We start from the raw sequence: 13,336 nt of genomic DNA on the forward strand, positions 1-13,336 counted from the left end.
AACTCCCTAAATTTATTGCTTTTCACCGTACAAACTATATATGTATGTGGTTTGCTTTGGCAACGTAAGGATCATTAGTTTTGCTCCATCTTCTTCTACAAGGATACATAATTGGACAAAGCAAAGAAGTAGGTAAGTTATGAAATTCAAGAATTTTTCATATTCGACTAAAATGTTAGTCCAATGATCAAACGCCACTGCAACAGGATCATAATGAGCAAAAAAAAAAAAAAAAAAAACCAACACGTAACAAAAAGCAACGTTACATGTACCACATTTACTAATCATATCGTTCATTAATCTTACATAACTTCTATCTATGAAAAATGCATCAGGAGTATAATCAACAAATATAGTTCAGATAAACATAGAAAATTCTCATTGATAATTTTTAGTTCTACTATAGCCATCAATGACATGAAGTAGTAGGTTTTGTTGCAGATAAACCAAGGTTCTATGGATCAACCAAGGATCTATGGATCAACCAATGTTCTAGCAAATTCTTTAAAACTTGCAATCACTAATAATAACAGTTTGGTGGTTTTAGCCCCAAAACTTATAGCCAGAGTACTGCTATGGGACTTCTAACTCTATATTTCTCAGCCACCAAAGTTAAAGATCCAAAGGAAGAATTGGTTGAAGTTGCTCCACCCAAGGCAACAAATCTCACTTTGTAGCTCATTTTTTCACCCATCTTTTTGAAACTCAAGGTTTTAGGCTCAACACTCACTGAAACTCCAGCTGGTTCTTTCACTTGCACTGCATAAGTACTAGGAATGCTACCGACATTTTTCGCTGTCCTCTTGTATGTCACACTCGTCTTCCTTCTATCTTGGTCGAAAATCACAGAGAACGAAGGGTAATTCAAGTCGCCAGACTGAACAACTGAAGTACCAGGACAAGTGAAATTAACCCCATTGGAGAAAAGAGCTATTTGGGAAGAGTTGTAGTTTAAGCTGCAGAGGTAAAGCAGATAGTCTTCAGTCGTGATGTCATAAACTAGGCCTGGATCAGCAGCACTTTCTGGATCAACGTGCCCCGAACCAAATGCAAAAGGGCTAGCTGGTTGAGAACTATTCGAGCCAACATCAGAAATCGGAGAATGCTTGTTGTTTATGGTATAAGCTGTGGTCATTAGTGCCGATTTGATTTCTGCAGGTGACCAATTATTATGTTCCGACTTGAGAAGAGAGGCTAAGCCACTAACATGAGGGCAGGACATTGAAGTGCCTGAGATTATATTAAACGGCACGCTTCTCTTATTGCTTTTGAGCATGCTTGGGCTAAGCTTGGGTGGCCAGGCTGCCAAAATGTTCACACCCGGCGCAGTCACATCAGGTTTGATCACGTCTGGTCCAGCTGAACTTGGCCCTCTCGATGAAAATGCTGCCATCACAGGCGCAGTGTTGCCATAGACTGTGCCTTGGAACACAAGCGAAGCCGATGGTTTCTTTGATGACATCACATATTGTCTGATGGCTTTAGCAGCAGAAGCTCCAAGAGAAGCGGCAGGCAAAATGTGAGGATCAGCAACAAGTTCCTCTCCTTCGGTGTCACTGTTGAGTAATAGCATTCCGGCTCCCCCTGCCTTCTTCACCTTCTCTCCAGTTCCTGCTCGCGTGTACAATCCGCTCTCACAAACCACAATCTTTCCTTTTACAAGCTTCTTGACCAGTGCACCCTCAAAGCAAAACTCAGCTCCTAGGCTATTACCTGCGGTTCTGTTATACACTAGTGGCAATTGCTTAGTTTTTTCACCTGAATACAGAGACGTCCCTTTGAATATCTGCCCATTCCCGAGCTTCACAACTGTTGGGAAACGCCTGTCAGTGTAGCTTGCTGCAACAGTCATAATCCAAGGTGCACCATTGCTAACACTTGAAGCAGAAGGGCCTGAATTGCCTGCAGAGCATGAAACTGAAACTCCATTTCGAACTGCTCCAAATGTAGTAATAGCAATGTTGTCTCTGTAAAAAGGCCTAGAAGTGCCTCCCAAAGAGAGTGACAAAATGTCTACCCCATCTGCAACAGCACTGTCAATTGCAGCCATTACATCAGAGTTGGCACATCCGAATTGCCAGCAGGCCTTATAGGCTGCGATTCTTGCAGTACGCTTCATACCGCTGGCTGAGCCCTTGGCCAAACCAAATAAGCTAGCATGACTTACAAGGTTTCCAGCTGAAGTGGAAGCAGTGTGAGTTCCGTGCCCTCTTGAATCGCGAGGGGATCGATACTCTTCTGTTTCGTTGATTCTGCCAACAATGCCCTCATACCCTTTGAAAAAGGCTCTTGCACCAACAAGCTTTTTGTTGCAATTTGAAACTGAGAACTTTGTGCCTTCCTCACAAGTGCCTTTCCAACGAAAGGGCACTGGGGAAATGCCTGTGTCATGGAAGCTAACATGTTCTGGCCAGATCCCTGTATCGACAAAGCCAATGATCACGTCCGAGGCCAAGTTAGAAGCACTCCAAAGTCCTTTGCCGTTTTGTAAGCCAAGAAACTGAGGAGTGTGTGTGGTGTGGAGAGTTAGCAGTTCATCACGTGTCGCAGAGAGGAAACCATCTATTCGGTTCAAGGATCGGAGTTGAGAGGCTGATAGCTTTGCTGCAAAACCTGAAACAGCAGTTTCATAAGTGTAAAGGAGCTGAGGAGTTGGTGGTTTGTTTGCCTCTTCTGCTTGAGATGAGAGTGCGGTGATAGAATCGATCACAGATTTGTAGTACCGTTGGTGATCTGAGTCCGTGATTTTCGCCTTGTCCATGTGAACTATGTATGTCTGTTCTTCCATTAAAGCGGTTATTGTTGTAGCCATGAAGAACAAGAACAGCAAGCATGTTCTAATTATGACCATGGAAGCTCTGAAAAAAAAGGACAAGTCAATAAATAATAAGGAAGACAAATTAAGCAAAGAAACACCAACTTTGAGTAATGTTAGAGGATCATATTTTTCAAATGATTTTGCTACCAAATTATGCTGAAGTTGTCAATGAAAAACTGATTATAATAATTGATGTAATAAGTACGCATCAGTTGTCACATAATGCTTAACGAATGTAGCTAGCAAATGTATGTGATCGGTCTAACATTACCCAAGAGATACATCGAGAGAATGAGAAAAATTCAAAGAGATGTTCGAATATGTACCTTTGCTTGCCTCAAACAAGGAGAATGGGGAAGTGTATTTTGTGTGGGGTGAAGATTTACCAACTTAAAAGGCTGTTTATATAGAAAAGAAAAGAAGCATGCTTTTGATAATATGCAAATATTGCACCTTAGTGTAGAAATTATTAGAGAGACGGGCTAAAGGCCTACTTCCAACAACACCAATATTGCCCCCAACTTGGTAATTACCATCTACACAATCTATCAAGTGTGAAGTTTTATCACAAAAGGCATCAGTATTAATTAGAGTGAGATTAGAGTATTTAAACTCTTTTTTTCTCATAGATATGGTTGATGTTCAACCATTAGTAGACTTGAAGTTGACAATTTGATCTCTTTACTCTTATATGCACCATACCAACAACAAGCGTGCCCACTTTCTCTACTTCAAAGTGCACGCCTGCAAATGGATCAAAGCTAGAAACATAACTGAACAAAAGGTACGCTGCCGAATCATGAGGTATCCAGCACACACCTTCTTGGTGCAAAAGTAAATCATGGGAAGGAAGATTGAGTCTGCAATCATGTGTGATGGAACACCTCTTATATTTAAAAAAGAAAATGCCTTCTGGTGCGAAAGTTCTTGTGCAAGTATTCACTCATATTATATTTTTGGCTAGCGATTTTAACACTTTTTTTTTTGTCTTCTCCTAGCCTCTTACGCGCATTCTTCTTTTGAGTGTCGAAAACATGTAAACTTTTAGAGTGCATACGGCTAAAATACGAGAGCCAAATTCGCTATTTTTTTCTTCTTTCAAATGACTTTTATCTTCCTATTGATTTATTTAAGCACAACAATTTACCGAATGAACTACGGGCTACGGTTTTTATACTTTCATGAGCTAATTAGTTTTGATTACAGTTTGAGAAAATGTGTTAGAACTACAGCAAAGTTGCAATACCATTCCATTGTTTACATATGCGACACTTATTACTGTTCTTTGCCATAGAGATTGGTTGGGCAGGTCCAACTACCGTATCATACATGTTTTTACAATATATTTTCTATTGTATTTATTCTTCTGGGTTTCGGTTATTTGTCCCCCTCATTGTACTTTTTTCTTTTCTAATAAATTTTGGTACGTTTGGGCGTTCGAGGGTCGTCCTTTATCCCACGCCTATGCCAAATTAGGGAAAAACTTTTGACAATGTAGGATATTTTTGTGTTAAAAGTTAGAACATCCTATGCGATCAATTTGCTTCAGCTCCTCCACTCCAAAAAAATGAAAACATATAAATTAAAGAGAGAAACCATTAATCATAATAAAGTGTAGAAGAATATACATTGTGAAAGGAAGTGGGTTTTGCAGGCTTGCATTACGGTCACCTGAAAGATAAGAGGTGCGTGTTGATTGGTCGGCCAGTCCTCTGTTAAAAAAAATAGTACAGTTTACCGAAATATGATGTCCCTAAAATTACTCGATTTGAAATCATTTTTTCGAGCATGCACCATTTCATTTGGGAGAAAAGTCCAGAGCAAAAACAAAATTTATTGGCTAAAGCAAATCCCGGCCACTCTCTCTTACCACCCCATGCCAATGACATGGACCAACACAAGTAGGTCACACCTTTACTAAAAAAGTGATACATTGAGGTTTTTCAAAATGCAGTTTCTCTAGCGTTTTTCTTCAAATCCTCAAAATGACAAATTGATTATTGTTCTTTTAGCAGTCACCACGTGGCCTTATCACCAATGCCTTGCTTTGAGTTCAATTCAAGGTAGTAGTAGACTACTAGTAGTGGGACTGAGATGTGAAATAATGGTATATATGCACTTACTAACATGATATGACATGAAAATTAGCCCCACTTCACAACGTACAGCATTTCCAAACGGAATCTCATCCAAGATTTTTTGTCTCGTGATATAGCCTTCTCCGATTTCCTTGCGAAACTTTCATTATACTACAACTATTAGGGAGTAATGAGAAACATTTATGCAAATGGATCTCACCTAACATAATACTACATACAATTCCTTTTCAAATAAAATAAAACTATTTAGATTGTATTTATTGATTGCATCTCTCATTTGTAAACCTTACAATAGTTGAATGGTTCATCAAGTTATATTCGAGTTACACAAACAACTACGGAGGACAAACATTTTATTTGAGTCAATTTCTATCCATAGTTGTTATTTAAAAAAAAAAATTCAATACGTAAGAGAGAGAGCCTGTGAGAATGCTTATGTAGTTCACTCTTTCATGGATTTCCTGTATATATATACACTAACTAGGCACCTTCAACTCCAAGTAATATACTGATCATGGACTGTAAATCACAATGGGGCTCCTCACGGTGTATCGAGTGCTTTTCCATCCGAGTGAGCCGGATACCATCCGCATACTGGTCATAGGGTTCGCCTTCACCACAACTTGGAAGGTCTTCCTTTCCAAGGTGGTGGAGAAAGATAGACTCATGGGCTTCACAGTGATTTCAACTCCCTTTGGTGCTCTAATAGTGGCATTGTAGATGGATTTTGCAGGGCCCACATTGGTGACAGTTCTTCTGAAAACACCAACTGTTGGTTGCTTGTTGCTTTTCAAGCTGAGCTGCATGGTGGGATAGTTGAGAGCATCATAGCCTTGACCAGGAAGCAATGAGGAGCAGTTTAGGGTTTTTGAGCCCACCAAAGGGGCTAATGAGGACCCTTTGTAGCCTTCATGGCAGAGGAACTGAATGTAGGACAATATTTCATCCATGTCATAGACTAGGCCCGGGTTCACAGCTTTAGCCGGGTTCACTTGACCGGCACCATAGGCGAATTCTGCATCGCCGTTCACCCGCTGGCTCATTGGTTTTGCTTGACAAAGATGTAAACATTGTAATCAGAGTGCAAGTCATGATAACAGTGAGCGTAATGAAAGAATTTGAGTACTATTAGTAAAGGCATGCTTTTGCACGTAGTGCTTTTTTCAGAAGCACATAAAATCGTCCATTAAAAACTCGATAACATTCATCTAAATGCACTTCCTGAGAAAACACGTATAGCGTGCTTCTCCAGAAGCACTTAAGGGTGTTTCTCCCCAAGCGAGTGTTATTTTACATCTTTTTCCATTTCAGAAACGCTTTTAGTTATTTGGGGACACTTTTACCACTAAAAAATGAAAAAAAGTTCCTTACCAGTGGTCAAGATGGCAGATCTAATTGCAGCCGGTGACCAATTCGGGTGGAATGACTTTACGTATGCTGCTACTCCAGCAACGTGCGGGCATGCCATGGAAGTTCCAGACATGAGTGTAAATTCTGAAAATTGTGTGTCACCTGCCAATCCAGTGAGCGACTTCCTAAGAGTGTAAGACGCCAAGATGTCAACCCCAGGTGCTGCAATATCAGGCTGCATCACATAATACGGCACCAAAAACGGGTTCATGAGTTTCTAGCAGTCTTAGTTAAACTATAATAAAATGACCAAGACAACACCTTGAGGATGCGATTGGATCCTTGATTTGGACCCCGGGAGGAGAATGAAGCAACAAACGGAGCACGTTTCATTGTTTGTTGAGACTTGTATATCACTGCTGATGGTGATCTGCATGATAATAAAGAAAATGCTATTTATTTTGCTATGTAAAATTATAAACATTAAATAAATTTAGTTATAAGTTCTTAGTGTACTATCACCCTTCTTTTATTCATTATCTTTCGAGCGATAATCTAAACTACAAGGACTTGACTAGAACTTGGGTGCAGATTGGAGAGCACTCTCTACCTTGTTGTGTGAATGTACTCATCTATGATATCTCCGATTGTAGAATTGACCATGGTTCCTGGAGCCATGAATATTTGAGCAGCATCAAGAAACTGATCATCTTCAATTATAATGCCAGCCCCTCCAATTCCCTTAACCACAGAATCTGCGCCCCAAGATCCGAGTTTGCAGAAAACAAGCTTGCCCTTTACCTTTCCAGGGTCTAATGTATCCTGAACACAGAACCTGTCATACACGACAATCGTCCGAAGAATTAGTATCTTTTTGTTTTCTCAGATTAAGTTAAATTGTTTTTCTTGACGGATGATGAACAAAGTGATGGATTACCTTGCACCTTCCTTGGTTTGAGAGCTTTGTGCTACATCAACCCCACTAACAATAGGGTATAAGTTTTTCTTTGGACTGAACATGCTCACTCCAATCCCCTGCATGTATCATATAAACACAATCAAATTAACTGCATCATACAACACAGCCAAAGTACGGGACATTTAGAAAATTCTAACTTTTTACTAACGCAATAAACACTTTTAGCACTTTTTAAATAGCAACTCGAGGCCCCCTCGAATGGTTCTCAAGTCCTCTTGAGGCCCCTTGAGTATGGTCAAGGGCCCCTCAACCAATACAAGTAGGTCACACCTTCAACATGTACGAAACAAAACTATAAAAAAAATTCTTCCAACAGTTCGGTTTAATCATCATACACCACCAAGTATCATCTAGTAGTTAATTTTGGATCAAAATAATCATAATATGTGTTCCCCCTATGCATTCGATTACGAATCTCTGCTTTGCAATTTAGATTAGCTTAAAGTAAAATATCATTTGCATAAAAAAAAAAAACAGTCAAAGTAAAATTCAAAGGGTGTGCACCACCTAAGCAGAAATGTAAACTTACTGAGACATCCTTTCCGTTGCCCAGATGAACTTTGCTTATGAAATCCCTATCAATCCCACTGGCAGCCACAGTTACCAACCATGGTGCATGATTAAGAACACTTCCCAAATTTGGTCCATCATTTCCAGCTGAGGCCACAGTAATAATACCCTTCTTAATGGCATGAAATGCACCTATTGCTATAATGTCCGACACATAACTTGAACTCCCCCCACCAATAGAAATTGATATGACATCGACGCCGTCATGTATGGCAGCATCATACGCTGCTAGGATGTCCATGTCTGAACAGCCACTGCTAGCCCAGCATACTTTGTACATGGCCACCCTAGCCGAGGGCACTGCACCTCGCGCAGTGCCATTGGCTAGGCCGAAGAGGTTGGCATTGGGGACCTGGTTGCCTGCTAAGGTTGATGAAGTATGAGTCCCATGGCCGTCCACATCTAAGGGAGATAAGATGTCAACTGGGTCTGGATTGCCATCAAGCTTGAAGTAATTGGCACCTATGATCTTGCTTTAAGTGACCATATTAATTGACAAATACATATATGGGTTAGGGGACATTTAATTTCATAACTTAGAAGTTACAGTACAATCATAAGTAACTACCAAAAATAATACACACACACTTATAGGATGAGCTTCATAAAGATCCTGCTCCACTATTCATGAAACGAGATATGATGGTGCTCTCGTATTGACCATTTCGTGACCGTGCATTGACCATAAAGTGAACTTTTAGAGGTATAAGGATGTTATATGAGCATTGCATGGTCAAGAAACGGTAAATACAAGGGCACTTTGTATCCTGCTCCATGAAATGTTGCCAGGGATTCCCTTCATGAAATTTTCTGCAATATTTTACGAAGAGATCATGTCAACTTTTACTTTGTTTTTGGTTGAAATGAACGTGCAGATACTCATCACAACTTGGAATCATTTTTGTTAATGTTTGATAAATCATAGGGTGTCAATGTTGGTCATCAATGATCATGTTTATTTTTGAAATTAGTAATGACAAATGCTCTCATTTTCTTTCATTTATTTAAAAAAAAAAAAGACATTTGGCAATTATGTAGAAACAAACCATGTTAATTTCTGTCCTGTGGTGTATATGGATGTAAATCTTTTCAATCAACTTTATGAGAAAACTTGAAAGGGGTATTTGCAAAATCTTATTAAATTATGAATCTGTTCAAAAAATTTACTTGTTGCATCCAGAAAAATTGGCAAAGTGGCCACAAGTTCCTTTCCACTTTGCTGGTGGAGGACCTAATCCATCTCCCTTAAAGCTTTTGGACTCTGGAGTAATTCCTGGAAATTTGAATACCAGATTATACATGACTCAAGTATATGTATATGTGTGTGTGTGTGTGTATATATATATATAAGTTTTATTTTCATCATAATTTAAAGTTTATGAAGTCATATGCAACAGAAAGAAGAAATTAGTATTCTTTATAACCTGTATCAAGGAGACCAACAATTATGTCACTTTCAGTCTTCAAATTTCGTCTAGCTTTTTGTGGTAACCCAATGAAATCCCATGATCTTGTTGTGTGTAGCTTGTGATACCTATTAGGAATCACGGAGAGAACCTCGTCCATTCCTATACATTCACAACACATAAGTTAACATCAAAAACTTTTTTCTTACCTCACAATGTTAATCTGAACTATTGGTCATGACGATTTGGATTCAAACTGATACAGTCACGCACATACTTTCTAATATTTTGGCTTCATCACTAGAAAGCTTGGCAGCAAAGGCATCGAAGCTCTTTTTATAGCTATAAACCATGGACTCTTGAGCATCAGCATAGCTGCAAAACATAAACATGTAAACATCGTATGGGAAAAAAGAACTTCTATATAATTCCATAGTTTTTTTTTTTAAGACGATATCTACTCTAAATTAAATTTTGAGGGATAGAATTCGAACTAATCACACTGTCTTGGCCAACTAACCAACCCACGTGTGCATTTCATGCATAGTTCAACATTTTATTGTTTTTTGCATGTGTGCATGAGAGGAAGTGTAGAATGTCAACCAACCTTCCTTTAACAGATGAGAGGATTTTCATATGCGTATGGGAAGCTGCAGAGTCCTCATTATTCACAGGATGAGCTCCCAAGTACACAATGTAAAACTTCTGTGCATTTCCATAAATTACAAAACCGGGTTAATAAAACATAAAATTAAATTTAAGACAAAGTATTAGGGTATGTACCTTTTTGTCATCTCCTTTTACACAAACAACGCCTACTAAGATCAAATAAAGAAGAAAAAGAAGAAGAAAGGAAGAACTAATTTTCTTGCTACACATGCTTGCAAGATTTAATGTTGGCTTTGCACTCAGCTGCCTCACAAATTGGTTCCTCTTGTTTTTATACATCCAACGAGATATCTAGGTGGTTTCAGAAGGAGCAAACACAAGAAAAACGTAAAAGGATAAGAGCAAGAAGCCTTGAGGTGTTTTAAATTCGTTGAGAAAGCTTAGAAGTAAGTTAACAGAAATTCAGGTTGTGTATTGTGGTCAGGTCAATGTCAATGTTATCTACGCGCTAGCATTGCTTCTTTTGGAGAAACTTGCTGAAAATATCACTTCCCTATTTGTTTGTTAGAGTTGCACTTTCTGGATGGGGTGTACATATATATATATATATATTAGCACATGTGAGGATATATATTTAATAGCCCTACGGATGTGTTAAGAATAGTCTCGGATCAGAAACTTTACAAATAATTATAACTTATATTGAATAGTTCCACTTGTAACTGCACTGAGTCTTTTGTAATAAATTTCAACACCTTGCTAGAGTGTGCAGGTGGTCAAGTTGGGGCAATATCGGTATGATAAATAGTGGGTCGTTAGCCCGACTGTAAAATCTTGATATTTAAATATTTATGTAATCCTATAATTCTTTGGTTACTTGTTGCTGCGTAAGACTTGCAGCTTAAATGCTTGACAATTTTTACCCTTGAACACTATTTCTCGTATTCGATTCCCTCCTCTCCGAGCATTGCTAACATTGAGTCTTAAATGCCTATACCATTCAACATAAATTGATTTTATGGCCTTTTCAGACACCAATGTAGTGTATGATATGTGGAATGTGTCATGGTAGGTAAATATTGTGGTGTATTGTATTGAATGTATTTGATGTGGATCAACGTTGTGAAATGAATACTATGAGCTGGAGATTACTGATAAGATCACTGTCCAATTTTGAGCATTACTCATGAGTTGCTTGGAAACAAAGAACCTATAAACTTTTAAACGTATTTTTTTTACTTGAATTTCAATTCAAGCAAAAGACCTTTCCATTAATTCATAGGTAGAAATGGGATGACTTGATGTTTATTAACAACGACCGTTTAACTTATAAGATGGATTTTGCTTGTCTTAATTAGAACGGATTTACCTCAGCCTGCATGGAAGAATTATAATATAATAAACTTCTAAACTAACATTAGGTGTTTAATTACTCTAACATAAAATATGCATATTCACGTAAGGAAAGGTAGGTTTAACTTGGAGTATTGGTGAAGCATGAATTGCGCAGAGCTTTTTCATTTTTGTTCTTACTACAACCAAACCAAGGACTAAAATATTGTATTTATATGTGATTGTGTAAATTCTAGATTAGATTTGATACTAGTTATTATTCCCTAGTAGGATTTGTATTTCTTGGAGGAGAAGGATTCTTCCCTCCCTTATTACTATAAATAAATGCACTGTGTAAGGGGAAATAACACATCCTCTACACAATCCTACAAACACATCTCTCTCCCTACTCTCTCTCAGCAGTGCGCTCCCTCTCTCTCCATGTCAGATTAAAATAAGCCACAACACGTTATTAGCACACTCCAACCGCTGTGCTTAGGAATTTGACATGGAATTATTTGTCTTCAATTAGGGGAGTATTACGTTTCAATTATTCTTATTTGATTAAATTTTGATTTTATTGAATCCTTGTGTGTGTGTGTGTGTGTGTGTGTGTTGAACGTGATACAAGCTTTGGAGATGGAAAGCCGAAATTAAAGAAATAATTTTATGCACCAAACCAGTTCATTAATATCATTATGCAATCAGCTTCTTCCAAAATAGTGATTTGTATCTCGATATTTTTGCAGCCCTTATGGCATGAACATTCACCATAATGCATGACCCAACTTTACATTTTTCGAATTTTAGATTCTACATAAATTGTGTATGCATTATATCCCATTGTTGAATTATGTGAATTGATATTGCCATGAATTGCATCATATGCTCATGCATTAAATTATATGTTGAATATGCATTAAATTATGATCTGGAAATCGAAAAATAATTTTTTTTTAGGATTTTCTGAAAACCTAACCCTCGAGCAAGTCGAGACCACGAAGCCCTTGGGCTCCAAACCCAGAACCAGAAACAATGGCACACCATTCTCGGTGACCCGCAATCACCGCCAACATGGCCTTGGTCGAAATTCTCCAAAATCTCACTGAAATTTGTAGCCCTGTTTTCGAATCCATGGATTCTTGATTCATAGGACATCAAGACTCGTTTCTCCATCATAATCGAGGTTCTTTGTTAAAACCCGATTAGTACTGATGTTTTTTTCGATCCAGAACGTGGTTGTTAGTAGCGACGATGCTGGCCTCACCTCCGGCGACATCACCCAGCGACGCTGTAATGTTCTTTGGTCTTTACCTGAGCCCATCTGGACTTGGCTAACCCTCGGTCCAAACATTAGCCCTTTGGGATGGCATTTCTTTCAGCCCACTGGAGAGATTTTTTTTTCTCTGGGCTCACATATTGCAGCCCATAAACCAGCTACTTAGCCTGCGAATAACACTAGCCTAAGTGGGTTTCAGTCTCTCCTTGCACCACGTAGTAGCAAATCCCAACCTTTGTGGCTAAGGCGTTATTCCTGCACCGCGTCGCACCAGAGCCAAGCTCTTATACTAGTGCACCTATATCCGTGAAGTACTAGAGCATGACCTCGTTTGGGCCTCCTTCTACAGCCCCTTTTTTTTTTTTTTTTTTTTTAAACCAATGGGCTTGTAGCCCATGATTTGCTCAGCTTGAGATGTCTCCAGCCCAATTTTGGGCTTGAACCTTGTCGATGAAAATTTCTGCCGTCTTCAGTCTTGACGAAAATGTATTTGCAAAACAATCAACAACTTTGATCAGAGACATAAGCCTCATGCGCCCACGAAGTGGGGGATGGGGGGTTAGGTCAACGGATCTCCGATGCCTAAGTTAGTTTCTCTGAGAGAGTAAAGTGTTTAGGGTTTTTTTAGGGTTGCAAAAAGCTCTCAAATTTTGGTAGAATATCGGGTATTTATAGGGCTAGGGCCGGCCATATAATGTTTAATGGAGAAATATTCTCTAAATATTCCCAAGATATTTAATAGGAGATAATATCTTGAGATAATGGGGTAATTATCCCTAATTGATTTAAATTAGGATTACTTACTTGATTGGAGTCAATCTTCAATTAGGAATGTATTAAAGATAGGATTTGGGTAATTAATTCTTGTCTTTAATTCCTTGCCAAGGGCAGGTG

The 13,336-nt window shown here is 38.7% G+C and overlaps 2 protein-coding genes across 2 annotated transcripts; both read right to left on the reverse strand.

Annotated features, from left to right (window-relative positions):
• Positions 1–356: 356 nt before the first annotated feature.
• Positions 357–3,285, reverse strand: LOC114821061 (subtilisin-like protease SBT1.1). The gene is made up of 2 exons (XM_029092867.2): positions 3,145–3,285; positions 357–2,858 (listed from the first exon to the last, which is right to left on the reverse strand). The coding sequence occupies exon 2, from the start codon at positions 2,849–2,851 to the stop codon at positions 557–559; it is 2,295 nt and encodes a 764-aa protein (XP_028948700.1). The 5' UTR covers positions 2,852–2,858; positions 3,145–3,285; the 3' UTR covers positions 357–556.
• Positions 3,286–5,149: 1,864 nt separating this feature from the next.
• LOC114821063 (subtilisin-like protease SBT4.14) lies at positions 5,150–10,238 on the reverse strand. The gene is made up of 11 exons (XM_029092870.2): positions 10,006–10,238; positions 9,830–9,927; positions 9,500–9,597; positions 9,241–9,384; positions 8,984–9,089; positions 7,776–8,289; positions 7,205–7,302; positions 6,878–7,102; positions 6,589–6,697; positions 6,289–6,502; positions 5,150–5,968 (listed from the first exon to the last, which is right to left on the reverse strand). The coding sequence occupies exons 1-11, from the start codon at positions 10,168–10,170 to the stop codon at positions 5,430–5,432; spliced, it is 2,310 nt and encodes a 769-aa protein (XP_028948703.1). The 5' UTR covers positions 10,171–10,238; the 3' UTR covers positions 5,150–5,429.
• Between the last annotated feature and the right edge of the window lie 3,098 nt (positions 10,239–13,336).

The sequence above is a fragment of the Malus domestica genome, chromosome 02, assembly GCF_042453785.1.
Source record: "Malus domestica chromosome 02, GDT2T_hap1".
NCBI lineage: Eukaryota > Viridiplantae > Streptophyta > Magnoliopsida > Rosales > Rosaceae > Malus > Malus domestica.

Excerpts from the sequence above, each read along its gene's own strand:
- LOC114821063 (XM_029092870.2), bottom strand. The coding sequence starts at position 10,170 with ATGTATAAAAACAAGAGGAACCAATTTGTGAGGCAGCTGAGTGCAAAG. Across the intron at positions 6,698-6,877 it reads GAGTACATTCACACAACAAG|ATCACCATCAGCAGTGATAT; the intron begins GTAGAGAGTGCT and ends ATTATCATGCAG. Across the intron at positions 6,503-6,588 it reads GATCCAATCGCATCCTCAAG|CCTGATATTGCAGCACCTGG; the intron begins GTGTTGTCTTGG and ends TATGTGATGCAG.
- LOC114821061 (XM_029092867.2), bottom strand. The coding sequence starts at position 2,851 with ATGGTCATAATTAGAACATGCTTGCTGTTCTTGTTCTTCATGGCTACA.